The following is a 25425-nucleotide window of genomic DNA, read 5'->3' on the forward strand; positions in this document are numbered from 1 at the left end:
TATCTTGATGGCATTTGCTACTTTCTTGTACTTTGGTTTTACTTTGATGATTAATATTTATCTTTTAATTCCTGCATGCTAGACTCTCAGAGCGAGATCTGGTCCTTAATTCTCCTCTTTACTCCCCGAAGTGCCTAGGCAGTCAGACATTGGAATAAATGAATGAACAAACAGTTTGCGGGGGATTTATTCTAAGTTAACTGCTCAGTGTTTCTCAAAGTGTTTTCCACAGATTGTCTGCATCAGATTCATGTGTGTATAATGAGGTATTTGTTTAAAATGCAGGTTTTAGGGCCCTGTTCAGATTGACTGAACCAGAGTCACTGGGAGTGTGGTTCTGGAACTTGCATTTTTAACCCCCCTCAGGTGATTTTATTCACACTGAACTCAGAACTCATGGTTTAATGGACATTGAGCCAGTCTTATAAATGCATTTCAGCTGCTGGGCATCAAATATAATATCTTCTAAATGAGGCCCGTGAGGTGAGCAGGATCCCGTCCACCCCTTCCCACCTGTAGGGGAGATGGGGCTTGGGTGGAAGGCATGGCTTTGGGAAGTGGTGAATGGGAGGGGAGTGCAAGGGAGGTGAGGGGGTTATGCTGAACCAGATGGACAGGTAAGGCTTGCTAAGTAGAGATGGGGAGAAGGTAAAGAGAAGGGGGCTTGGGGGGCTTTCTGGGAGGAGGAGCCACCATGAGCAAGGCATGGGGGTGCGAAGTCCAGGGTGTGGGAGTGACAAGGGGTTGGGGTGGGCTGGATGGAAGCACTTGAGGGGAGGCAAAGAAAGACTCAGGTTACTAGGGCTCAAACGCCATCCTGAGGAGTGGTCACTTCTTGCCCTAAAGATGACACTGGGAGAGCGGGAGTGTGGGCATCTGTGTGGCCTGTCACCTGCAGGGCCTGCCATTCTCCCTCTGTATTGAGGATGTCCCTGGGGACTGGGGAGCAGGGGGTTTGGGGAAGGGCTTTCATGGAGAGGGCTGTGGGAAACCTGGAGCTCCTGTGTGTGTGTGTGTGTGTGTGTGTGTGTTATACGTGTATATGAATTTGTGCAGATGCTGTGTTCTGTTTTCCTTTTTTCTCATTGCTACAACTGCTGTCACTTTCCTGGTGTGAGAGAAATAGAGGATGAGGCAGTGTGAATCATTCAGATACGTTTTCACAGGCCGCTAGCTGAGGAAACAGCAGCCTCTTCGGCGGCCACCACGGCGGCTGACAAATGCTGTGGCTCCCCAGGTCCTGTGGGGCCCAGACATCCGTATTCTTCACAGGCTCCCAGGGGAGCTTGCTGGGGCTGACGTAGATGCATTTTGGAGCCAGCTGCCCAGATAACCCAGCCACTTCGTCCTTTTACCAAGGGATTAAGCGCCTGTGAATTCCTCGGCGCGGATGGGGTTTTTTAAACTTGAGAATGACTCCTTCTTCCTCCACTTTGATCAGCAGAGAGGAAAATACCTCACAGAGCAGAGAGGTGGCGGAGGGAATGTCCCCCCAGGTCTCTGTGCGGTGGGTGTGTGTTGCCAGGGCCTGAGTCTAACAGGATGCGCATTAAGACCCACACCAAGTTGGGGCCTGTCAGGAATGAGTCCTCTTTGCTGTTTTCTACAGAAATTTCACTTCAAAAACCTGATGTGCCTTCAGATACCCTGATTTGCCATTCCAATTAGGCACTGAAGTCGGGCTTTGTGGGCAGGTTTGTGGCGCCCTCTGTGCCTCCGAGTCTATGAACCTCTTGGGAGACACTTGAAGCAAAATTCTTTGAACACATCAAAAAAAACTCAACACAAACAAAAATCCCAGCGATTTCCAAACCTTAAAAATATTCAGTGTTCAATTTCCAAGTTCCTATCCCTCCTCACTTTAAGGCTGATGTAATCCTGCCTTGCGATATGAATGAAGTGGGGAAGGAGGGTTTCACGCTCAAAGGCGGGGTGGAGGAGGGTGGTGGCTCAGGGCTGGGGGCCCTGGCTGGGGTCCAGTCCTCTTCAGGCTGGCTACCCAGTGACTGGACTGTTTGAGAGAAGGCCCTGGGAGAAAGCTGGGAGGCCGCAGCCTCAGGCCGGCTGGACTGCGGCTCACGTGGGTACCAGTTCACTTTGGGAGCCAGCAGCTGAAGTGCCCTGAGGAGGAGAGTGTGGGTGGCGCCACAGAAGGTTCCTGCTGCCCCCGTGAGGAGGACTTTGGAAAGTGAGCAACTTCCTGACGGTGGAGGCTCTGGCTTCCCCGAAATGAAGAGGCTAAGGAATCCGCAGGGGAGGGAATCAGGCTGGTTCCTGTCTGTGTCTCCGTCATAAGCAGACAGGGATAGCCCTTGAGGGTGTTCCCTTAAAAACAAAACCAAATACACCTGTTACCTAAACAAGGGAGCAGAGCAGCAATGTCCTTTGAGGCCAGAATGAAAGTACGAGACTTTGTAAGACGTGGTTTCCTAATCCCGTCCCTACCGGGCCCATGGTCCAGCCTTTTCCTAGGCCCAGATCCCTGATTCTTTTGAAACTGCCTTTTAGTAAGACCTTTGCTGCATTCGGCACTGAGCCTTCTTCCCTTCAGATCTGCTATTTCTAAGGCCTCCCAACTCCACTCCCCACCCCCACATCCCCACGCAGCCTGCCACCTCCAGAGTGCCAGATACTCCTGGACCAAAGCTATTATCCTGTCCACTACTTAGAAACCTTATGGAGCTTCCATTTACTCAGCTGATAAAATCCAAGGATCTTGATCTCCCTCTTCTCCTGTCAGGCTCGTATCCATCCACCCTATACTTACTAAGTACTACAGGGCTTTGCGAAGTTCCTGGGTGGAAAGATACATATGACAGAAGGAGGAACAATCCTTAAGGGACTCTGATGCTGTTGGACCAGGCAGACAGCAGTCAAGTACAGGGGCAAGTTTGGTGAACTGTGCGATGACAGAGGAGGAGCACCTTTGTAAAGGTGAGCTGGATCTGTTAATGATGGTCATCCAGTGTTTGTCAAGGTCAGAATGCACGATATGCTGGAAAGAAAGCTAGTGATTTTTAGTGTTAGGAGGAATAATGATAATGAAGCATTTACATTATGCAGATCTACTTCAAATTAAACTTGATTAGAAGTATTAACTCTTCTGAGCCTCAGATTTCTCATCTGTAAATTGGGTAAGACGCAATAATAGCACCAACCTCATAGGATTGTTGTTAAGGATTAAATGAGATAATGTATATTTGTGGAACATAGTAACTGTTCAGTAAATATTGGCTATTGTAATTATCATCAAAGTCAGAGAAGAAATTTTCTCCAGGATCCTTGGAGAGAAGTCACTGAAAATGCAGAGAAAAACATCTCCAACAGTTTGCTCAGCATGAATCCAACAAGTTTTATAAACCTGTCTGGTGTAACACACCTCAGCATAAGTGAAAGGAATAACTCCAACAGTTCATTGGTGAAAGAAATCTACCGGATAAAGAGTAACACCCTATTTTATCAAGTGTGGGTTTTGCATGTTGGTGCCCCACCCCTACCCCCAAGGAGAGACCTTTTAATATTCTAAGGTGGTTTGGTGCAGTCATTCCCAAAGAGAGGCAACATCAGAATCACCTGGGAAGTGCCTTTAAAATACAGATCCTGGGGTTCTGCCTTTCTCCCCTCCCCCAAACTGCTGCAGTATATCTGGACAGGGCCTGGAAGTCTGTGTTTTAAATAAGTGCCTTCAGGCAATTCTGCTTTGAGGCTCAGGGAACCCAGGACAGAACTGGGACTCCAAGGCCAAGCCCTGGGCTTCATTTCTCCTGGTGCTGCTGCCTCTGTCTATATGGGTGAGCTCCTGGTCACTCAGGCTCTGGGAATCCCCAGGTTATCAGGCATGAGTATCTGATGAAATGATGAGTTTGAGCACTTCTGTGTGAGCTGAGTAAATAAAGGTAAGGGATTATCATTCCTACTTACTCATTATAATACAATCCCTTTTCCCCAGTCCACTCCTTCCTAATGATTCAATCGTAGTTACCACGGCACAACATTTATCTTTCAAGCCTGCTGTTTGATTCAGATAGGATTTAATGTTGTAAAATAAGTAGCAAGAGCCTGTGCTTTGGCCTGAGAGCAAGTTTTGTTTGTTTTGTTTTGCTGTTAAGAAGCCCCTGATTCTGAGCTTTGGTCTATCTGTGGAGAGGAGACCATGCCAGGCATTTATGACTGGGACTCGAAAGCTTGAGGTCTGTGCTGTCCTAAAAGGTAGCCACTAGCCACCTGTGACTATTTAGCGCTTGAAATTTGGATTAAGATGTACTGTGAATTCGAAATACATGACAGATTTAGCAGACTTAATACTAAAGAAAAAACGTAAAATATATCAATAATAACTTCTATACTGATCACATGTTGAAATTTTGGATGTATTGAGTTAAAGTATGTTATTACAATTAATTGTCCTTGTTTCTTTTTGTCCTTTTTAATGTGGCTACTAGAATGTTTAAAATTGCATATGTGGCTTGCAGTATATTTCATCAGACAGCGCTGCTTTAGCTTTTACGTCAGTCTTGGGGGTCAGTTAAAAAAGTTTACAGTGTTTACTCTGCAAATTCAAAAAGTGAGTTTTGCATTTGAAATGGACATCCAGAACAGTTATCTAAATCATTTAATTCAACCTTGAATGTTTGCAGTATTGTGTATTATCACTGGTGCTTTTTTTCTTTCTGAAGTGGGACTTCCATGAAATTCAGTCTGAAGGGCATTTGTGACTTACCTACTATTTTAAAAGAGATTCTTCTAACATCTCTAGGAAGAACAGGAAGAAAGCCTAAGTGAGACATTGCTTTACCCTGATTGGATTTTTATTGCAGAGCTGCAAAGCCCAGAAGACAGCAGTTTATAGTGGACACTGCAGTTCATTTTTAAACTGTGGACTTGGGATGAAACTGCTATGAAATAGCAATGAAAGCACAGCTTATCCTTTTTCCTAATCATTTTTGGAAAGCCCTCCACTTTCTCTCTCTCTTCCTCTGATGTTTGGTGATTACAGTGTGAGGCTTGGCCAGGCAGCCACAAGGCCAGGTTGAGAAAAGCAGATTTAGCTCCTAAGAAATGGCCAAGTTGGAGTGGGCACCAGTCCCTGAATTTCTTTCTAAATGGCAGCATTCCTGGGAATTCAGACCAAAGTGGCAATGCTGAAAGTTCTTGTGTCTGCCTCATGGTGGGATGATGAGAAATAAAAAGGAGAAATAAGAAGGCAGAATGTCTGGGGTGTACAAATAGTTGATAATAAAAGCCCAGAAGATCAAGGTCCCCTATCATTAACTGTTTCTGTGGCAAACAGTCTACCTTCTGTAGGCCTCTGATCTTTCTCCTCTTGTCAACTAAGGGAATAGAATGGTTCAATATAGTTAAAAAGACACAAAGTCTGATCCCAGATTGAATTCCAATTCTGCCATCTAATAGCTGTGTGACCTTGGGAAATCTACTTGACCTCTCTGTGCCTCTGTTTTCTCATCTGTAAAATGGGTATAATAGAACCTGCTGTGAGGCTATTTGAGCTAATACCTGGAAGATCCTTAGAACAGTGCTTGGAACATAATGAACACCTTGTGAACATTGGATTCATTCAGTCAACAATATTTTTTGAGTGCCTTTTATGTGCCAGATACTGTTCTATGCACTGGGCACAGCAGTGAATAAAGCAGTAAAACTTGCTTTGAGAGGGGTCCTTTTAGTAGAGGAGTTCAAGTTCTATTTATTATAATTATCAGAGTTTATGTCACTGCCATAGGGGCCTTCACACACAGTGCTGCTTTATTTTATTCATTGGATTTTGACAATAATATTCTATTTTTTAAAGGGTTGTACTGCTAAATAAAACAGAACAAATTGGGGATGAGGTGGGAATAGCTCAGTGGTAGAGTGCATGGTTAGCATGCATGAGGTCCTGGGTTCAACCCCCCAGTACTTCCATTAAAAAAAAAAAAAGAAAAAGAATACAATAAAAAAAAAGAAGTTTGGGGAAAAATAAAATAAAAACAGAACAAAGCACTGTTAACAGCACTCAAGCTTTGGAATATCATTAAATGGTTTCTGATTAGAACAGGACTAATGAAATTACTCATATGTAGACATGTTATCATGAGCATATAGGGACTACCTCCCAAGCTTTTAAATTAAATAAAGTTGTTTTAAAAAAAGGTAAAAAAAAAAAAAAACGGAACAAAGCAAATACAAAACCTTGGGTTTCATTTCTAGCTCATCTGCCCCTTCACTGTGTGACCTTGGGCAAGTTATATTAACTCTCTGAGGCTTTATTTCCTCATGTATAAAAAAGTTAATGAATAATACCTTGCACAAAGGAGAGCCTGGGAATTAGATGTTGTATCATATGAGACAATGCATGTAAAGCTCCTAGCATACGTTTGACTTGTAGTGAGGGTTCTATAAATATTAGCTATTATGCCTTTGCTTTTAGTTCTGGGGATTCTGGAAGTCAGTGGTTTTAAGTTAAAAGTTCCCCAGGCTGGTGGAAGAGGAATTTGAATCATTTTCTCCTGCGGTGTCCCATGGTTGTTCACTAGTGCCTTGGGAACCACCTTTTTTGGAGAAAAACTGTAGAGATCCAGAATTTCAATAAAGCCGCCCAAAGATGAAGCGGGTTTTCTTGAGAGGTAGGAGTCCCTTGTCATGAGGGGTAGACAACCGGTTGGCAGAGATTTGTAAAGGAATAAGCCTCGCATCTATGGTTTTTGAATACTGTTTCTAGCACTAAGATTACGGAGCCTTTGATCATCAACATTTGATCCAGCTGGGGAAGGAAACCCTAGTGAGGGGCACCCGATCATCCCAGCACCTTGGGGGTGCTCATTTCTAAAGGGCACCTGGTGACCTCCGAGGCTTGCTGCCCAGCCAGGAGGGGCACTCATTCTGACATTGCTTCTAGTACTACTTCTCCCGAGCGTAGTTATTTCTTGGACACTGATGCTAAGGTTGAGCTGGAGAGAGGCATGTCACTCCTTCACCATGTTGTTTATCCAGAGAGTGAGGGTAGCTGAGTCTTGGCGTCACATTTCTCCTTACACTCCTTTTTCTGGGGATGGAATAGATTGAAATGACTTCAGAGCCAGGTGGCTGTGGCTAGTGGAGGAGCATGCCTATGTCTGAACACCGGCCAGCTCTGGAGAAACCACAACCAGCTTTTAATTTTGGTCTCAGTCACTCCTCCATCTTTGTTTACTACCTTGGAATTGCCTACAGGCAGTGAAAAAGCAAAGTCACTGTGTTTGCTGGATTCATTTGCTCTTTTCTAATGATAAGCAGTTTATTTGTTTTGAAAAAACCATTTCCTGAGCATCTATGGTACAAAGTACCTGCTAGCCTCTATTCTTCCGTTCTTTCAAAGTTCCTGCTATGTGCCAGGCACTGTGTGAGGGCCTGGAGATACAGGGCTGAGAAAAGACACAATTGGTCCTTTTCTTGGAAGTTACAGCCCAGCAGGGGAGACGGGCATTGAGTGAGGAGTTCTAAGGTCCTGATTGTGAAGGGGAGACAGACCCACACAGACTGTCTGAATGGTGGCTGTTCCTTACCCTTCTTGTCCCAGTCCCCAGTGGCCCTGGCCTTGGTTTGGCAAACTTGGCACATTGTCTGATCTCCTAGGTTCCTGTCTCACTTCCTGTGCCAATGTCTGGGTCTCATCAAATCCTGAGTGTCAGTGAAATGCAGCTAGTCTTTGTCCCCTTACCCTGGTCAAGTCCCTCTGCTCAGGCAGCTCAAGGAAATGCCCACCATTTACCCCACACACATCTCCTAGCCAGACAGCCTTTCAGCCTTCATAATCTTTGCAACAAACCAGAATCCTCTGGCTTGTAACAGAAGGAAAGCTCGGAGGGATGAGTGACGTGGGGTATGTATTGCCAAGCTAGCTGGTTTAGGGGAACATGAAGAGAGAGAAAAGGAGAAACAATGTACTTGAATGAGCTGCTTTATGAGAGTGACTTTTTTTTTTTTTTTAAAGAATTTATTTTTTAGAGCAGTTTTAGGTTCACAGCAAAATTGAGCAGAAGGTACAGAGATTTCCCATATACTCCCTACCCCCACATATGCACTGCCTCCCCCGTTGTCTGCATCCCCCATCTGAGTGGTACATTTGTTATAGTTGCTACATTGACACATCATTATGACATAAAGTCCATAGTTTACTCTTTGTACGTTCTATGGGTTTGGAAAAATGTTTATGACTTTTAGAATACATCTGCAGTATTTTAAACCTAGATTTTGTGAATCCTCTATGCCGTGTTCCCTAACTTCAGGCATCCCAAACTTTAGGCATTTCTGTTCCACCTCTGCATTTTTGCAATAACCATATATAATTGGCTCAGTTAAAAAAAAAACAAACAACAAATAAGTGAATTTTAAAAGTATCATATTCATTTTTTATTAACCTTCATAGCTCTTATGTACATTATATGTAACTATTAAGTATAGCCTTTATAATTTTTCAAATGTTCTTGCCACACTGCCATCTCGGGTACCCTCAGGTAACTTGCTCCATTCTTAGGGAGAGTCTGCCTAAGGCGTTCCTGAATGGACTTTCAGAAGGATCTTGAATCTCCTACAACTGGTCAAAATTTTGTCTATGTCTCATTTTCCTGGGGAAACACTTCAAAGTTTTCATCATATAAAGGAGGCCAGGACCAGATAAAGAGAAGAGCCACAATTTACAGTCCTTAGAATTACAACTAACTTTTGTTTACAAAGATTTCATCTTCCCAGGAAGAACAGTTTTCTATGAGAAATGCACTTTTTACTCATAAAATACCCTTTTACTCATAAAATATCCTGTTTTTTTTTAAAATGAGGTGCAGATAAACTGCAAATTGAAAAATGGTAATGGCCTCTCCCACATCTTCTCATCTCTATTTGTTTTCAACCTTCAGCATGTGAACGTTAATTCCTCATGAGAGTACAGTGACTATTTTCTGATCCAAAAATTGTGATGTATGGTCCAATAAAGAATTTGTGTGTATATATTATGCCTTTCAGAGGTATAAAAGAAAAACTCCAGTTAATATATTTAATGAGTTGCCTTTATTAAACAGAAGACATTGCAAAAAAAAAATTGTTTTAGGCACCTATCCTGGAATATCCAGAATGTAGGTTCACTATAAATATAGGTCATTGAATGTTTCAGAGAAAAATGAGCAAAAGGAAAGCTGCTTGTTAGGGTAGAAATATAACTTGATAAAGTGCCTCTGGAAAAAAGCACCATCGTGCTAGATCATACAAACCACAAGGAGCTCACTGCTTGTATAAAAGTGGACCAAGCCACATGTCTTTCTCTGCCTCTGGGATAACACGCCAGGCGGGGACACAAAGGGCACTTTGTTAATTCTTTCCAGCTCAGCCCCTCTGCCTTAGAAAGAGTATTAATAAATCTCTATTTGTTTCCTGCCTCCTTTCACCAAAGATTCATGACACTAGATACAAAGATAAAATTGAAATGGGAATTTGAAATCAGGACTAAGAAAATATAAGTAAAGAGAAGACAAACCAAGGGAGATGGGGAGGATATACATATGCGTGCATTAGGGGTCTACATAATTGCTAAGCTTCACGTTTGACATGGAACTTTCTGGCAGCCAAGACAAAAAGGGACAGGTTTTGTGGATTTTACTGTTAGAGAAGAAAAACCCCCTCGTCATTAAGAGGAACCTAAGTGCTCGCAGGTTTGTTCCTTTAGGTTAAATTTCCTATGTAGGGCACACTGAGGGTGTGGAGGACAATGTCCTCTTTAGCTTGTTTCTTTATCTTATTAAGCCTTTGTCATCCCGTGGTTCCTCATGCAGCTGATTTCCTCATTTCAGGTGGCCTCCTTTGTAGTACTTGTCACAGATGTACATTTATGTCCACTCATGAGATTATTTTGAAAGCTTGCTTTCTCCACTAGACTGGAAATCTCATAAGGCCTGGGCAACATTGTCTTTAGTCCTTGGCTCTGAGCCCTCAGTCAAGACTTGTTTGAACAAATGAATAAGGCAAAAGCAGCCAGGGATTTGATGTGACTGATTTTTGTAGCACTCTCACAGAAAATCGAGGTTCTTTCAAGGATGCAAACTATATCTTGTCCAGAGAGCTTAACCACTGTGGTCCTCAGGACGTCTCCAAGTTCATTTACTCTACTGTACCCTTCAGAGATAGTTAATAATAACTCCAGTGTCTTGTGGACCTGCAGTAAATCCAGTCCTGTAGTAGGCACTTAGTACACGTTGAAGCTAGTCCTCGATGAGGGAAACTGAGGCTCAGGGGAGGGAGAGGGCTTGCCCAAGGTCACATGGTGGGTAAGAGTCACAGTGCAGGTCTGCCTGACTTCACAGTGCGTGCTCGTTCCTCTCTGCCTGCTGTGTCCGAGCCTCCGCCACAAGTGTCTGTATGAGTTATGGGTTCTTATCTCTTGGCAATTAGAGCTGCACAGCAAGGTATTTCTGGCACAGGCCATTGCTGCTTTATGACAGCTGTTAACATTCCAGTCTGACTTGAGTTGGGGAAAGAAAGCCCACACCTGGGTTTGGCCATGGCCATCTCAGAACTCATTTTCCCTGGCTTTTACACACAAAGAATGTGTTTATTGCTCTTGTCACACTGTCTCCTGAAGTGCAGGTGCATTAACATTGAATATTATTTTCATAAAAGTCACTAGGGAGAAAGGGAGAAGAGACACAATTCGGTTGTCTCAAGGAATAATTGGATTTGCCCAGTGATTGGGAGAGTGGAGGGGGAAATGACAGCATGCCAGGAAGTACATTTGATAGTGCATTGGATTCCACATTTATTAGGCATGTATTTTTGATTACTTTGTGCCTGTTGTCATTCTTTTAATAGAGACCTAATTTTTAGAGTGGGATTTATTACTATGTTAAACCTCTATTCCACAAGGCTGGCAAATGGGAGATTCACATGGCTCAGTGTTGCCACCTACTGTGTACTACATGGAGTGTCAATCTTCAGAAAATTAGAAGGCAATAAAACACATCTTCAGACTGCAACAAGGCATAATTTGATCTGTCTGTTCTTCCACAGGGTTGCAAGTCCTCAGGGTGAGCATTATAAGTATCTGTCATCACTGTGTGCTCTACGGCACCAACGTACTGGTTCCAGTGACTTCTGGTGATTAAAAAAATACTACTTTTCCTTTGCTCCCTTGAGAATGAGCCTCCTCAAAAACATTTGCTGCCTGCATGTGGGGATCTGAATAATTGCTATATTCAGGTTTATGTGAGAGAGTGTTCCCGAAGAAGGCACTTAAGGGGATGCTTATGAATGTGACGGGGCTTTCAGTTCTATCTTTGGCCCACTAGTCTCAGTAAGGATTTTGGCTCATGTCAGTGATTTAGAAAACCTAAAAATTTTTATGTCTCCAAAGTTGTGTTCCTAGGCTGCAGGCTATTTCATATTCTAAAACTTGTTTCTGCATTTAGAAGAACACTAAAGAATAGCAGTGGGCATTGACATGCCTTCACCTTGCCACGCCAGAAAGGGACAGACAGATTCCAGCTTTGCCTGTGGGTAGACTTAGATTGAGTCTTATTCTGATTTCCTTCAGTGGCTTTGACAGGTCTTATTTGGGAGATGAAGTAGCGCAGTTACTGAACTGGTTCCTGTTGTTCCTAGTTTGAATGGTAAGAGCCAAACAATCATCCATACGTATACAGGACTTAAGATTTCACCCACTTTTCCTATAAATTATTGTTCAGGCAATTAGGGCCAAAAAAATATGAAACATTCAAGCACTACTTATTACTATATTTTCCCTCTCTTTTTTTTAACAAGAGATCAAATTTTTAGTGTTTTACATATGAATTAGGGCATTTCTTCCCCCTAACCTCCAATTAATATCCACAATAAACAACCTTTATTGACTACATAGATCTGAAAGTTTAATATCCAGGAATGTTTGATACCCAGCAATAGAACTGCTCACTATTTGTTCATCTATTGCTTTATCCTCTTCCACTGTGGATTTGAAGCAGCTTATGGGAAAGGCATAAAATATGAATGAAAAATAAAACAGTCAGCACCAGCAGGAGTATAAATTATACGAGGTGATTAGGCCTAAGGAGGAAGGAGAGTGAGAACAGGCTGGTACCATTTCTGTTAAGCTAAAAAGCCATTTCATTGGACAGGTTGATGTAGCCATTTTTTAAAAGCTATTTGAAAAGCTTTGGAAAGCTCTATGTAAACATAGGCAGCTCCGTGTTCCTGACATTTCAGCTGAACTTTAAAAATTGCCTTCTTTCCCCTTTACAACCTCTACCTGACCTCTAGCACACACCCACTTCCTCTGAGCGAAGGTGGTGTCCATACCGAAAGTATTTTATCAAGTGAGGTTGCTATATTTCTGGAAATGGTGTAGCCTGGACGTCAGCCGGGCCTTTGGGAAGCCCAAATGTAGGAGGCTTATTTTGGAAACCCTTTCATTATCATTGCACTCAGGCCCTTGTGAGCAGTTCCAGGGCCTCACACCGGACGGGTTTCAATGATAGGAGGACCAAGAAAAGAAGTGTTGAAGTGGAAGAAGGGGCAGAAGTCCTTTTCTCACAAGCCAGCAGGATGCCCGATCAACTCCCTTCCACAGCTTCTATTTCCAGCATCTCCTCCAGGACCTCCAGCCTCTGTTGCCTTCTGGAGAGCTGACACACTGGTGGTCATCTTGAAAGGATGCTGCTGACATAGGCTCCCAGGAAGCTGGTTCAGAGGATGGGCTGGGATGCAGACTTTCCTGGACCACAGAGGACAGGCTGGGCAGGGTACTTTCAGCCTCACAGCAAGTTGTAGTCTTGTGTTGACAGGCAGCTCTGCTCTTGCTTGTTACAACCAACCAGAGGTCCGCAGCTGAGAGAGCCCTCCTCCTCCACCCTCACAATTATACGTACACCAGGTAGGGAGTCATGTGACGATGATACCTCTGATTACATCTCCAGCCCTGACCCCTCCCCTGAGTGGAGACTGCTGCAGCTCGCTGCCTGCAGGACTTCTCCACTCGGGTGTGTAACAGACATCTCAGACCTACCATGTCTAAAACAGAGTTCTTGATTGATTTTAATGCCTCCTCTCTCCTTTCATTTGTCCTTCCTCAGGCTTAATCATCTCAGGAAACTGCACTGGCATCTACTCAGTTGCTCAAACCAAAAACTTGGGAGACTTCTTTGCTTGTCTCTTTCCTTCACCCTGTCATAAATCCCATCAGTAAGTCCTGCTCTGCTTCCAAGACAATTTGCACAGCTGCATCCCCCTCAGCATCTTCACCGTTGCCATCTTGGTCCGCCCTCACCCTGTCTTGCCTGCACTCTTGCAGTGGCCTCTTTACCTAGCGTCACTATTTCTCCTCACATCTTTTCAAAGCATTAGAGAGGCACTGCAGTCAGACCATCTGGGTTTGCATATTGGATCCTTCAATTACTGTGATGAGCAAGTTACCTAATCTTTCTATGCCTGGGTTTGGCATCTATAAAGTTGAACTGATAATAGTACTTATATAAAAAGTTTTCATGAGGATTAAAAGAGATCATATGTGTAAAGTTCTTAGGACAGTTCTGAGCACACTAGTTAAGCACTAAAGAAATGTCGTTTATTATCCCCAACCCCAAAGCCATTCCCCAAATAGCAGCTACAGAAGTCTTTTTAAAAGGCAAATCAGATCATGCATCTTCCATGGCGTGATCTTTTCTTTTAAAACTTTCTATGACTTCGTACTGTGTTTGGAAGAGAATTTAAACTCCCACCAGGTATTACGTGGCCTCCATAACCTTTGCTGTGTGACCCCCCAGTTTCCTCTTTTACCATCTGTCCCACTGGTCACCTGGCCTATGAGGTGAGACTAGACTGGTATCAAAAGTACACTACCCTCATCCTTTTAAAAGATAACAGTTTTACATCACTTCCTATGTGCCAAATGCTTCCTTATATTTGCCTTTTTCTGGCATTCTTCATCATGCCCTGGTTTTGTTGTAATTTTGTTGAGGTTTCATAAGAGCTTTCATTCAGCTTCAGTTGTAAGTTGATTCAAGCCCACATGGGTGATGCCTGCTAGAAGATAAGGGGAGATGGATGTGTTAGGCCCTCCCGGCCTTTTAGCTTCGAATTTCTCAATGTGTGGGCTCCAGACCACAAGCAGCCAAATCACCTGGGTTGTTTGCTAAAATGCAGATTCCCTGGGCTCACCCTAGACTTGTGGCATGAGATTCTCTAGGGATAGACCCTTGAAGTCTGGTTTTTTATGACCAACCAAGATTATTTTTGTTAAAATGAATGTATGAAGATCATTTACATTCATACATGTGAATGATATGTGTTCCACCTAATTAGGTGTTTTGTGATTTGGTTTTGTTCTTGATTTTTTTTTTAATTTGTAAAACTGTATATTTGCTTATTAATTATTCATTTTATCAAAACTCATTTGCATGGCTTTTAGTCTCTGACGAGAGAGCAAGTAGGCTTTTTTCCCTTTACTTTAATCACTCTTTGGCTCCAAGTCTCAGACCCGAGTGGGCTACTTTGGTCAGTGTGTTCAATGTTCCCTGCTTAGTTGAAGCAGGGTGCCTCATTTCTGTGCCTGTGCGTTGTTGCCTGGCTGTGTGTTGGGGGGCGGGGGTGGGGGAGGGTGCTGATCTGTTCTCAAGAAGGCTGGATAGTTGTACAAGAGCAGACCTTCTCATACATTTGGCCCCATTAACATTATTTTTTTAAATCAAGTTTGCTCTTATTACTTCCTTTTCAGAAACAATTCTGGAATAATCAAAATTCCTAGCTCTTGAAGGCAGTGCTTTCCTCCCCTCTGTTTACTCTGTAAACAAAGGCCCCATGTTTTAATAGATGCCATAGCAGTAAAATTAGCTTTATTAGACTCTAGGTGGATTTAAAATGTAACCTAACTGCAGCTCTGTCTGGCTTCGAAGTCATGTGCTTTTCTTTGAGCGGAGAATGCGTTTAGTTGCTGTGCCTGATAGGGGATTGAATGATTATTGAATTAAAGTGTCCAAATAACACAAGCATCCCTTATCTTTAGATGCTGCCCGGGTGGTTTTTGGCTATTGTGTTTTGAGAAACCTGGGCCTCCAGCTTGGATTTTTAATCCCACCTGCCTTCTGTCCTTGATTTAAGATTTCCTGAGTTACGCCATAAGAGGAAGTCAGCGCAGTTATGTTTCCTACCTCCACCTTCCTCATCTGCTGTGTGAGCACTCTAGGTTCTTAGAAAGCTTGAAATCTGATGCAAATTGTGCCAAAGAACCCAAAACTAACCAGCTCCTTCTCCCCTCAAAAGTCCTGGAGTGTACTTTTATTAAATAATAACATGCTACACTGAGGTGGTTCTGTTCACTTTGTCCTAAGACTTTTATATCCACCCCTTAAAAGAAATGTAGAGCCTTTATTAGGCTAATTAACAGGGGAAACTGAGACACAGATCATTCAACCAGTTATTGGCTGAGCCCGGTCTGATTTGTGACCTGTCCTTTTTCTACTGGTCCTTGCCTTGCCATTGTGCGTGGTGGCACCATCAGGTCTGGGAAGAGCAGGCTAAATAATTTTTGGTCCTTAGGACCAAGGGTATATGTCTTACATGTCCTCAGTTTATTAAGAACCTAGAATATTTGACAGAGTGTTTCAGAGGTAGGAGATCCATTAGTGGATGGTCATGGCTGCTTCATTGTGGACCCTTTAGTCTAAGCTTCTAATCATTATTATAAGCACAGCCCAGGAGGTAAATGTAAAAATAATTTTCTTGCCAGTTTTTCCTGCATGGTATCCTAGCGACGATGTACTGTCTCTCCTTGGGTGTTGGGGCACCTACTGGGGCAGTATCAGAGCTTATAGAGAAAGAAGAGATGCGAAAGGCATGGTCAGAGTCACCCCTTTTAAAGTCAAGGCATAGTTTCTTCTTATTTTATCTTTTGGAGGGGTTTTAACCCACTTATTTTTAAGCAGCATTTTATTTTCTGATTACCAAGGTAATATATGTTTATTGTCAGACAACTTGGAAAACAGACAATCCCAAAGAAGGAAATAAAAATCAACTGTAATCTCAACATTGTTAACATTTTGGTAAATATCCTTCTGTTAGTTTTTTTTTTCTGAACTGTCTGTCCTACAATGATTAGGTTCTAAACTCAGAGTGTAAGGGGAAAAAAAAATGTCGTAAAGTCAAGATTACCATAAACCACCATGGACAATAACTTTTATGCAATCTCAAGTTTGGAAACCACTGAACTAGACTCAAGGAAAGAATGACTGAAAATCTATATGAAATGAAAAGTCTGGGGGTAAAAACCATTCTACCTTTAAGATTACTATCAAATCCCTAAAGGTGAGTGGGTGGCAGTGGAGACTTGAACTGTGTTCCTGCCTGCCTATAAGGTTTATTTCATTCTGTTTTAATATTAAGCTTCTATAACTTTCACATTGGTTAATAGATTTACTTGTGAGGGTGACATGCCACAGTGGCATCATCTTTTGGTCCAGGGGGTAGGTTCTGAATCAACAGTAAGAAAAATGAACACAGTACACTTCCACCATAGGTGCTTACCACCCCTCCTCCAAAAAAAAAACCCTCCACATACACACATGTATACACAATTGGGATTATTTTTTGTAACCTTTGTTTTATTTTATTCACAGTAAATATTCTATATATCAGTTTTAAAGTTTCATATATTCAATTGCAAAGATGTACCACAGTTTATTAACCAATCTCCTGTTGTGCATTTAAGTTACTTCCAATCATTTGCTCTTATTAAAATGGTGAAATGAACATTCTTGTGGACAAATCTTTGTGTTCATCCATAATTATGTCTCAAGGATAAATTCTTAGATGTGGAATCAGTAGTTCAAAGGATATGTACATTTTTAAGGCTTTTAAATCGTATAGCTAATTTGTCCCCAAGAACATTGTATGCTTCCTTCAAAGTGTCTGTTTCCAAGCATCACTGGAAATTATCACTCAAAAGAGCCTTCCACAGTATGCCTTTTGGATGACCCATGGCTTCTATTCATTGCCCAGCCAACTTATCCTGGAAAGAATAAAAGAAATGAGGCTAGAGATGATACGCGCTTGTGGTCAGGTTCATGTGGGAGGGATGGGGTCAGAAAACAGGAAAGGGGTGAGCTTGGAGACCATTTCTTTACTCCTGCTTCAGACATCATTTAATGCTTAATACTTATATGGCATATATAGTTTTAAAAGCACATTTGATATTATAATTTTTGATTTGGAAAATGATTTGATGTCCTGTCATCATAGACACTACAGAACAGGAATGACATTTGTATATTTATCCAAAAGGGAGTATAGATTTAAAAAAATAAATGTAGAAACACTGTTCTAATCCAAACCCTTATTTTAAGTAGAGAAACTGAAACCAGAGAGTAGAAGGGATTTCTGTAAAGCCACACAGCAAATTGATGATGGAGTTGGGAGCCAGGAGTAAAGGCTCCCAACGACCTGTTCAGAGCTCAGTCATGAGGTGGCCAGCCTGGTTCTGGGGGGGATGAGAAAGCAGACATAGGGCCTCTTTGTACAGACAACTAGGCTCTTTTCCAGGGCCTGTGGACTGCCCCATGCCCCGCCTGGACAAAAGCCCAGGTGTCTCCAGCATGGCAGTTCACATCTGCTTGATCATCTCCACCTGTGAAGGGGAGCAAACCTACACTTCAACAACTGGGGTCTTTGCCTGAACATTCCCTCCCCCGGATAGCTTCTCTTCATTCCTCAGCAGCTCAAATGTCACTTCCTCAGGGAAATTTCCCTGACTGCCAAGATAGTTTAGGGTCCCTGTGTATATTCTTATAGCAACTCTTACCTTTAATAGCCTTGTCACAATAATAATTATCTTGCTTTGTTTTTAATCTCTCTCTCCCTGACTAGGCTATACCCTCTATGAGTGTAGGGCTCTATGAGTATAGGAACGGTGTTTATCTTCTGTTGCTCCAGGCATATACTAAGCCTTAATAAATGCTTGAATGTTTGACTGTTTGGATGGATGCTAATGAGTGAATTAGAAGTGTGTGTGGGCTGCTGGGTGGTGCTGTTTTCTGATTGCCTGCAGAACCGGGAGCGCTGTCCCTTACTGCCAAGGGCATCGGGAGAAGAGAGAAAGGAGACCCAGTTGATGCTGCTGGTATAGCCACAAGCCAGAGGGTATGGTCAGCTTCGCTGGGCGTCCTCTAGTGGCCTCCTGCGTGGCGGGGTCAGCAGCCACATGCAACCAACCGTTCATTCCTGGCTTGGCAGAATCAGCTCTGACAATTTAGTAGGGGTGGATAGAGAGGAGCCTCCTTGAGTCATTATCGGCAAGAGAATTCAAGGTCAGCACTCTTTGGCGGGGAGAGGACAGCATCCTCAGTCACCTGCAACCTGGTCTTCATAGTCAGTGGGCACTTGCGGCAACGCTGTAAGGTCAGCTGGTGGCTGGCTGGGCGCCTAAGCAGCGCTGCTGTTAGGCGCAGGTCCTGCCCCCTCCGCCGGTTTCCCTCCGCCTTCTCCATCTTCCTACACACTCCCGCTTGCAGCATCCTCTGCAAGGAGAGGAATGTGCGGCGCTCGGACGCGCCGTCCTGGCGGAGCGGCGGCACCCGGGGTCTGCCGTCTGGCGCTGCGCCACGTGCTTTGATCCGCGCTGATGTCAAGTGGGTGTGGGCTCTTAGGGAAGGCTGGGCGAGGACGAGGAGGGCGCGCGATGCGCCGCGGGCGCGGTGAGGCCCCAGCGCGCTCCGCCGCCCAGCGCTGCTGACCGGTGGCCGGCCCCGGCTCGCGGAGCGGGTGCATGGAGTCGCGGCGCTGCCCGCTCGGGGACGCCTGTCCCGCCGCCCTGGGCGGCTGGCGGGGACCGCCGCGGGGGTGCTGCAGGTGTGTCCTCGCGCCGTAACTTTCGGGGGGCTGCGGGCTGTTGGGCGGGCAGGGCGCAGAGTGCACCGGCTGCATTTGGGGGTGCTTTTGTGCCTGGGCGCTGGCGTGACGGGAGCCGGTGCGTCCCCAGCCCGCCATGCGCGTGGGAGCCGCAGCTCGCCGCTGGAGTTTTCAGCGAGAGAATTCATTGAGCCGGCGCCCGGCTTTGGGTTACTCATTGGGAAGGACGCCGAGGGAGCTGCGTTGTTGTTTTGAGAATTGGTCTCCAAGTACAGCCTGCATTCATGGTAACAGGATTATCTCTCAGCAGACAGCGCGGCTTCCCGAAATCGGCTGTGGTTGGGGGCACCAGTCGGTTGGGGTGCGGGGGAGGAGGAGTGAGCTGAGGCGACCTCGCCACGCGTTACGCCCGGAGTGCGGGGGGCGCCGGCCCCTTCCCCCACCTCTTCTAGCCGGGAACCAGCTAAGGGGGAGGTAAGGGGTCCGCCTCTCGTCATTGACAGGTCTGGTTTCAGACACACCTTCCCGGAGGAATGCGGAGGCTTTGTTCCAGGAGCTCGTCCCAGCCCCGAGCCCAGAAGCCCGCGGGCATGGGGCAGGGACTCCAGTGCCATTACTCATCTTTTATGGCTACGCTGGCGAGCTCCCGGGTAGGCAAGTTAATTATTAATGTGTCTGGGCTGGAGGGAGGGAAACTGGAAATGAGATTGGTGGGTTGCAGGTTTTTCTTTCCCTTTTTTGGCATTGGCAATCAAGGTTTAAACCCAGGATATTGCAGCCTATTTCCTGAGAAGGATGCTGGCATTCCCCGAGTAACCGGCACTTCGCGGAAGGGGTCCCCTTTCCCCATCTGTGGGACGGTCCCTTCCCCCGAAGACAGGTTTTTATCTAGTTTGGAACCGGCCCGTACCTTTCCTCCTTTGCCTCCTGAAACCAACCTCACTCCCACCCCCTGCCTCAGCGCAGCTTCCAGATGGCTTTCCAGGCCAGGTGTGAGAGATCGGAGTCCTCAGCCGGCAGTCTGAAGCGTTCTGAAAGTGCTTGCCTTGTCCCAGCCCCAGTGTCTGAGAACCTCCGCCCCGCTCAACAAGTGCCCTGAGGTGTATTTTCAGGCCCCTGCTCTGTAGGACTGTGGCCCCAGGCTTAAGTGTGTGCCAGGTGGTCACCTGACCTGCTTCTCCCAGATCCCTCTGCGCCAAGAGGAAGGAGGAGGTCAAGGTGGGGAAGGGCTGGGGGCGGAGTTCGCTGTGGTTTCAGTTTCCCTCCCTGTAGGCTGGGAGAAGCTGCATTCTAAGTCTGGTAGTCTCCTGAGGTGTGCTCTGTGTGTGCTATTGAATGGGAGTGGGAGGGCCCCGGCTTAAAGGGAGGCCTGTGGATGGGGCTTGGCTTTGGGGATTGGGCTGGTTGGAGGCCTGAGGAGATTTTGCCCCGGCTAGGGCCTGGAGAGAGCTGCCAAACTCAGCCCTCCTGGTAGCACTGTGCCTTAGAGACCTCGGACAGTGCGTTTTCTTTGTCAGTTTAGGATAGAGGACTCAGCCTTTCAAACCAAAGGGTTAACAGATGTGTACAGTAAGTGTGATGAGAAGATGAGCATGTCTTGGAAGTTGACACTCTTGAGGGTACAAGAGGAGGCTGGACTAATGAGGGGAGAGGAATGTGAGTAGGGGGCTGGGCCTATGGAGATGAGGAATGTGTGGAAGGGGTGGGCTTGGGGAGGTGAGGAATGAATGCAGGGGGATTTTAGCTGTGGGCTGTCCGTTGTATCAGAGCAGTTCTCTGAGACAGGCTGTTGTGGTACCCCACATCCCTGTCTTCAATTTTCTGTCCCCTTCCTCAGGGACTTAGCTTACTGGATTCCTCCTGGCTCTGATTTCTAGGGCTGGACTGTTCTGATGGCTGCCCAGGGACACAGACCCCATCTCACCCCAGCCTTCCGGGGAGCAAATGAGTGAAGGAGGGCTTGACTTCAGAGAGGCTGCTAATCGTGACACCCTGGGTTATTGGGGAGTCTGTGCCACCTGTCCTCCCACTGAGTTTGTGGCGTGTACACTCAATGGCACCCTTCCCTCAATACACATTCTTTTAAAGTACCACTTTCTCCAGCAGTGCCTTGAGCTGCTGGTGATCTGCTGGCACTCTGCCAGGTGAGGGTTTGGAGATAGTCCTGATTAAGAACAATTTTTGTCTCTATTATGGGAAGGCTGCCACCTAACGTCTGCTCACCTTGCAGCCCTGCTGGTCGTGGCTGAATATTCGTTGATAATGGCTGGGTCGCTGCCTGGAGAAGCTACTCAGGGTGACTGTGCAAAGAGTAGATGGGTCCATGGGGGCACTGTGAAGTGCAGTGGTCATCAGGAATTGTGAGGTTGTGGGGAAAGTGAGGCAGTGGTTAGAAAGGCTGTGGGATTGTGGAGTGAACCACAGATCAGGGTCACTATGAGTGGTAGAGTCGGAGGACTGAGCAGGGTTGGTTTGGAGATTCCTCCATGTGTCCTGTTCCTAATGTCCATGCTGGGCACAGTGGGTTTTGGCGAGTCCAGCATCAGCTGAGGCCTCTGTCCTAGGGTCTGATTGCCCCTGCCACCTGGGAAAGGGGGTAGCCTGTTTGTACACCAGCTCCTGGACTTCTCCCTTCCCTCTAAATGGAGGTGCTGGGTTTAATGGTAGCTGTTACTGTTTTCCTCAGCCCCAGCTCTGGCAGGGAGCCTCTTCTTGGGATGAGCAGGAGAAAGTACCCAGGCTAAGAGAGAGGTGCTCTGAAGGTTTGTTCTGAATCACACAAGATCAAGAGGAGAAACAGAATAAAGACCCTGGCAGCCTTTGCAGTCTTGGTTGGCAAAAGCACCAGACTCCTCCATGGGATTTATACTGTCTAGTGAAGAAGAAAGAGGCTAGTTATTCCAGGCCTATGCCCTGTGGGTATCCAGGTGAGGGGAGGGAGAATGAGGTGTTAATTGAGGCAGATGGTTTCTGGCATTTTCTCTGCCGACTTGGGTTCAAACTCAGTCTCTGCTGTTAACTAGCTTTGTGTCCCTGGGCCTCTCCTGAGTCTCAGTTTCCTTGCCTGTTAAATAGGGACAAGGTTACCTCTCTTCACCCGCTTCCCCCACAAGATGTTTGTAAAGGATTTAACACAGTGCTTACCAATTAACTTTGGTAGTTATTTTTAATCAGTTAAGGGTAAGGATCCTTGGAGCAGCAGCTGAGAGTTATTTTATTATATAGAAGATGAGAATGTCAGAAGTGCCATTTTGTGCCCACCTGGGAGGCCGTATATGGACTCCTAGGGTCAGATGTGAGAACTGTCCTGGAAGGGTTTCTTCTGACTTTCACATTAAGCCTGTTTTCCAGTCTCACATTATTCAAAGAGGCCTTGGAGACCCATGAATCCCTGACTGCAGGCACATAGCGCAGTTGAGCTGGAAGGGTAGCGTGCACAAACTCTTGCTAATGCAGCCATCTCTGGTCCAGCCACGATTATGGATTGTTAGTGCCAAGAACAACCAGATACCTGGCACTTCTCTGTGTAACTCTGGACAAGTCCTTTTGTCTCTTTGAGCCAGTGTCCTGGGAGAGTAATAAAACCTGCCTCTCAGTTCTTATGATCAAATGGGAGAGTGTATGCAGAGCTGTAATGCAGCGTACAGGAATTACTGGTAGCTTCCTGTGTACCAGATGCTGTTCTAAGTGCTTTCATATGTTATCTCATTTAATTCTCACAATAATTTATGGTGCGCTTAATTACTGCCCACATTTTATTGACAAGGAAGTTGACTGTTAGGAATTAAATTGTTATTGTTGGGTGGCTGATCCCCTGTGGAAATCATGCATCTGAAGACCTCTGTCTCCCAGAGTAGGAATAACCCCAAATTTCTGCAAATACATTTGCACACTGTCTTTCTTCCATTAACCTATTCTAACATTCTGAGCTAATTCTGCATATGTTTATGAAATGAGTAAAACAGGTCCTTATTGGTCATTTTGGTTTTTTGGTGTCCCCCTCTTGTCTTTTCTGCCTTTCATCCGTAGGCTCTGTGGGGCTTACAGACAAGGTACCTTCCTGGCTGTTACTTTTAAGTGTCATTTGTGTGGGACTGTGACCCTTTGTGTTCACTTGTTTAATGGTACCTTTGAAGAATGAGGTTGCTGATGGATCAAAGATGGTTGAGATTAGTAATGCAAGGTATGTAAAATGGATTACACATCAGCTTGCTTCAGTGCTGGGCAACACTTAGATCCTGAGGACCAAATGTATCTCCTTCTGACTTGAGTGTAATTCATGTAAATAAACTAAATGTTTGTGGATTAAAAAAAAAAAAAGAGGTTGCTAGTTTGACTCTGGGCAGGGGAAATGTTTGCTTTAGAGCCAACCATTAGGCTTGGAGTTTTCAAGATCCCATCTTTCTGATGGTTCTGGTTAGCTGTTTTGCCTCCTTCCCTCAGCTCCCAACCATTTGCCAGTGAGCACTCCTGTCTGAAGTTTTAAGTGTTAGGAAAAAAGGGAAGAAAGAAACGAAACACCATGTGAAAATAAGGGCTCACAGCTGGTGGTGTTTCCACACGGGTGGTGCTCATTAACAGAGAGTTATGATCATGGCCTCAAATTCACTCATTACTTTTGTAGCATGTTTGTAGGTTAAGAAAAAGGCTGGAGCTTTGTGGACTGTTCTTTCTTTTTATGACAAGAATAACATTTATGGGTGTCTGACACCAAGGACTAAAGGTCTGGTTAGGAATAAAAAGTGAAAAGCAACTAGTGGGGCTCAGGGCATGCTTGGAAGATTCCAGAGCTCTCGTTAGTAGAGATTTTCACAGCACAGACCTGGGTGCCCTGGTTCCCACAGCAGCCTGGTGATGTCGTCACAGTGTTACTGTTCCTGTCATTTTACTGGAAAGTGGAGGGACTTACTTGAGGTCAGGTAGCTGGATATGTAACCCTGGACACTGGACCCCAGGTCTCTGACTTTCTGACTCAGAGGCAAGCAGTCTCATTATCCTCGTAACAACTTTAATAACTTTTCCTGTTATGTACATATGATGAAAAATGTAGACTATTATAAAGGAAGATCAAAGCAAAGGATCATGGCCCAAGTACCAGAGACAACCATTGTTTACATTTTGGTGAATTTCTAAAGATTTTGTTTTTAGGAAGACGGAATGTTCATTTTTGTCAGTGAAGAATTGCTGGTTATTTATACATCTCCGGTGTTCCTGTCTTGGAGCAATCCCTCTTTCTGTAAGCTTTGATTCCCTACAAATTCAGGCCAAGTTCTTTGTGTGAAATACCATGCTAGGCACAGTGGAAGAGAGAAAGATGAACAAGGCATTCCTGCCTTCAGAGAGTTTGTACGGAAGAGGGAGAGGCAGATGTGTACTGGCCCGGTTAGTCCAGGCATAATAGTAATACAAACAGCGACTGTATCCCCCTCTGTCCCTGGTACTTTAGACGAGTTGTTCACACTTTATCGCCGACAGCTTTGGGAAGGAGGTATTACCCATTTTGTAATTGTAGTAACTACAAGGTTAAAAGGCCTGCCTAAGGTGATAAAACTACCATCCAAGCTGAGATTCAGATCCGGTTTTTCCATTATAAGCCCAAGTGCCCTCTCTTGAAAAACTGCTGGTATAATAAATTTCTTAAAAGAGAAGCACAAAGCTGGAGTTCCTTGAGATGAGGGAAGGTGTGGCATATACCTCTCTGTCATTCTCTCCCATCCTTTTCTTCTGTCATCTTTTAAGATGAATGGTTCTAATTATTTTGAGTGGTATTCATTACCTTTTCCAAAAATTCCCTGCTTGGATTCTTTTGCTTATCTGCGTCACTTGATAATGAATGTCATAATCTCAGAACTGGAAGGAAACGGAAGGGTTGTCTAGGCCTTCCTCTCTATTTTCTTATTTGGGGGAGACTGAGTCTCAGAGAAGGGAACTGACCTGGGCATACCTAACAGTTGTTAGTTGACTCAGGACCAGAACACAGGTTTTTTCACCACAGTTTCCCAAAATGTAACAGGATATGGGATAATACAGGCATGGATATTTTTTATTTTAATAGTTTTACACATGAGTATAAATGATTTTTTAATGTGAAATTATTGTTTTTCATGTGAAATATAGCTAGAATATTAAATCTATCATTTGGCAACTACTGTTGCTTAGGATGCAGCTAAAGTCTGTGCTGTCTATTTAAAGAAAAAAGTGGAAGTGCAGGTTGGACGCGGAGGTGGTGGAATCGTGGAGGCGGTGTGTGGGCATTGTGTGGATAACATTGGGGAAACAGTGCATATACACCAGATCGCACTCTGAGAGGATTTGCTTGCCCTACCAACTTGATTCTTTCAGGAGCAGGAGAAAGGGGGCCAGAACCTAGTGGAAACATGCTACCTGCTAGACATTGTACCTGTGGGTCAGTATTAATGGGCTCATTGTGTGTATGTTGAGAAGGCTCAGAGAAGTTGATTAACAAGCCCATGGTCACACAGGGTAGACTGAAGAGTCAAGATTCAGATCCCAGCTTGGGCTCCTTCCATTGCACCTCCTTGCCATCAGCCACATTCCACAAGGTAGATGCGC

The 25425-nt window shown here is 44.9% G+C and overlaps 1 protein-coding gene across 13 annotated transcripts in view; it reads left to right on the top strand.

Annotated features, from left to right (window-relative positions):
- Positions 1-25425, top strand: part of PLEKHA7 (pleckstrin homology domain containing A7) — a 207619-nt gene that overhangs the window by 66613 nt on the left and 115581 nt on the right. The window contains exon 1 of one of the 13 annotated variants that reach the window (XM_074372317.1): positions 18498-18852. The exons of the other annotated variants lie outside the window; for them this stretch is intronic. Within the exon in view, the coding sequence (XP_074228418.1) occupies positions 18770-18852 (83 nt within the window). The 5' untranslated portion in view covers positions 18498-18769. Of the gene's footprint in view, positions 1-18497; positions 18853-25425 lie in introns of those variants that run through there. 13 annotated transcript variants of the gene reach the window in all.

The sequence above is a fragment of the Camelus bactrianus genome, chromosome 10 (assembly GCF_048773025.1).
Source record: "Camelus bactrianus isolate YW-2024 breed Bactrian camel chromosome 10, ASM4877302v1, whole genome shotgun sequence".
NCBI lineage: Eukaryota > Metazoa > Chordata > Mammalia > Artiodactyla > Camelidae > Camelus > Camelus bactrianus.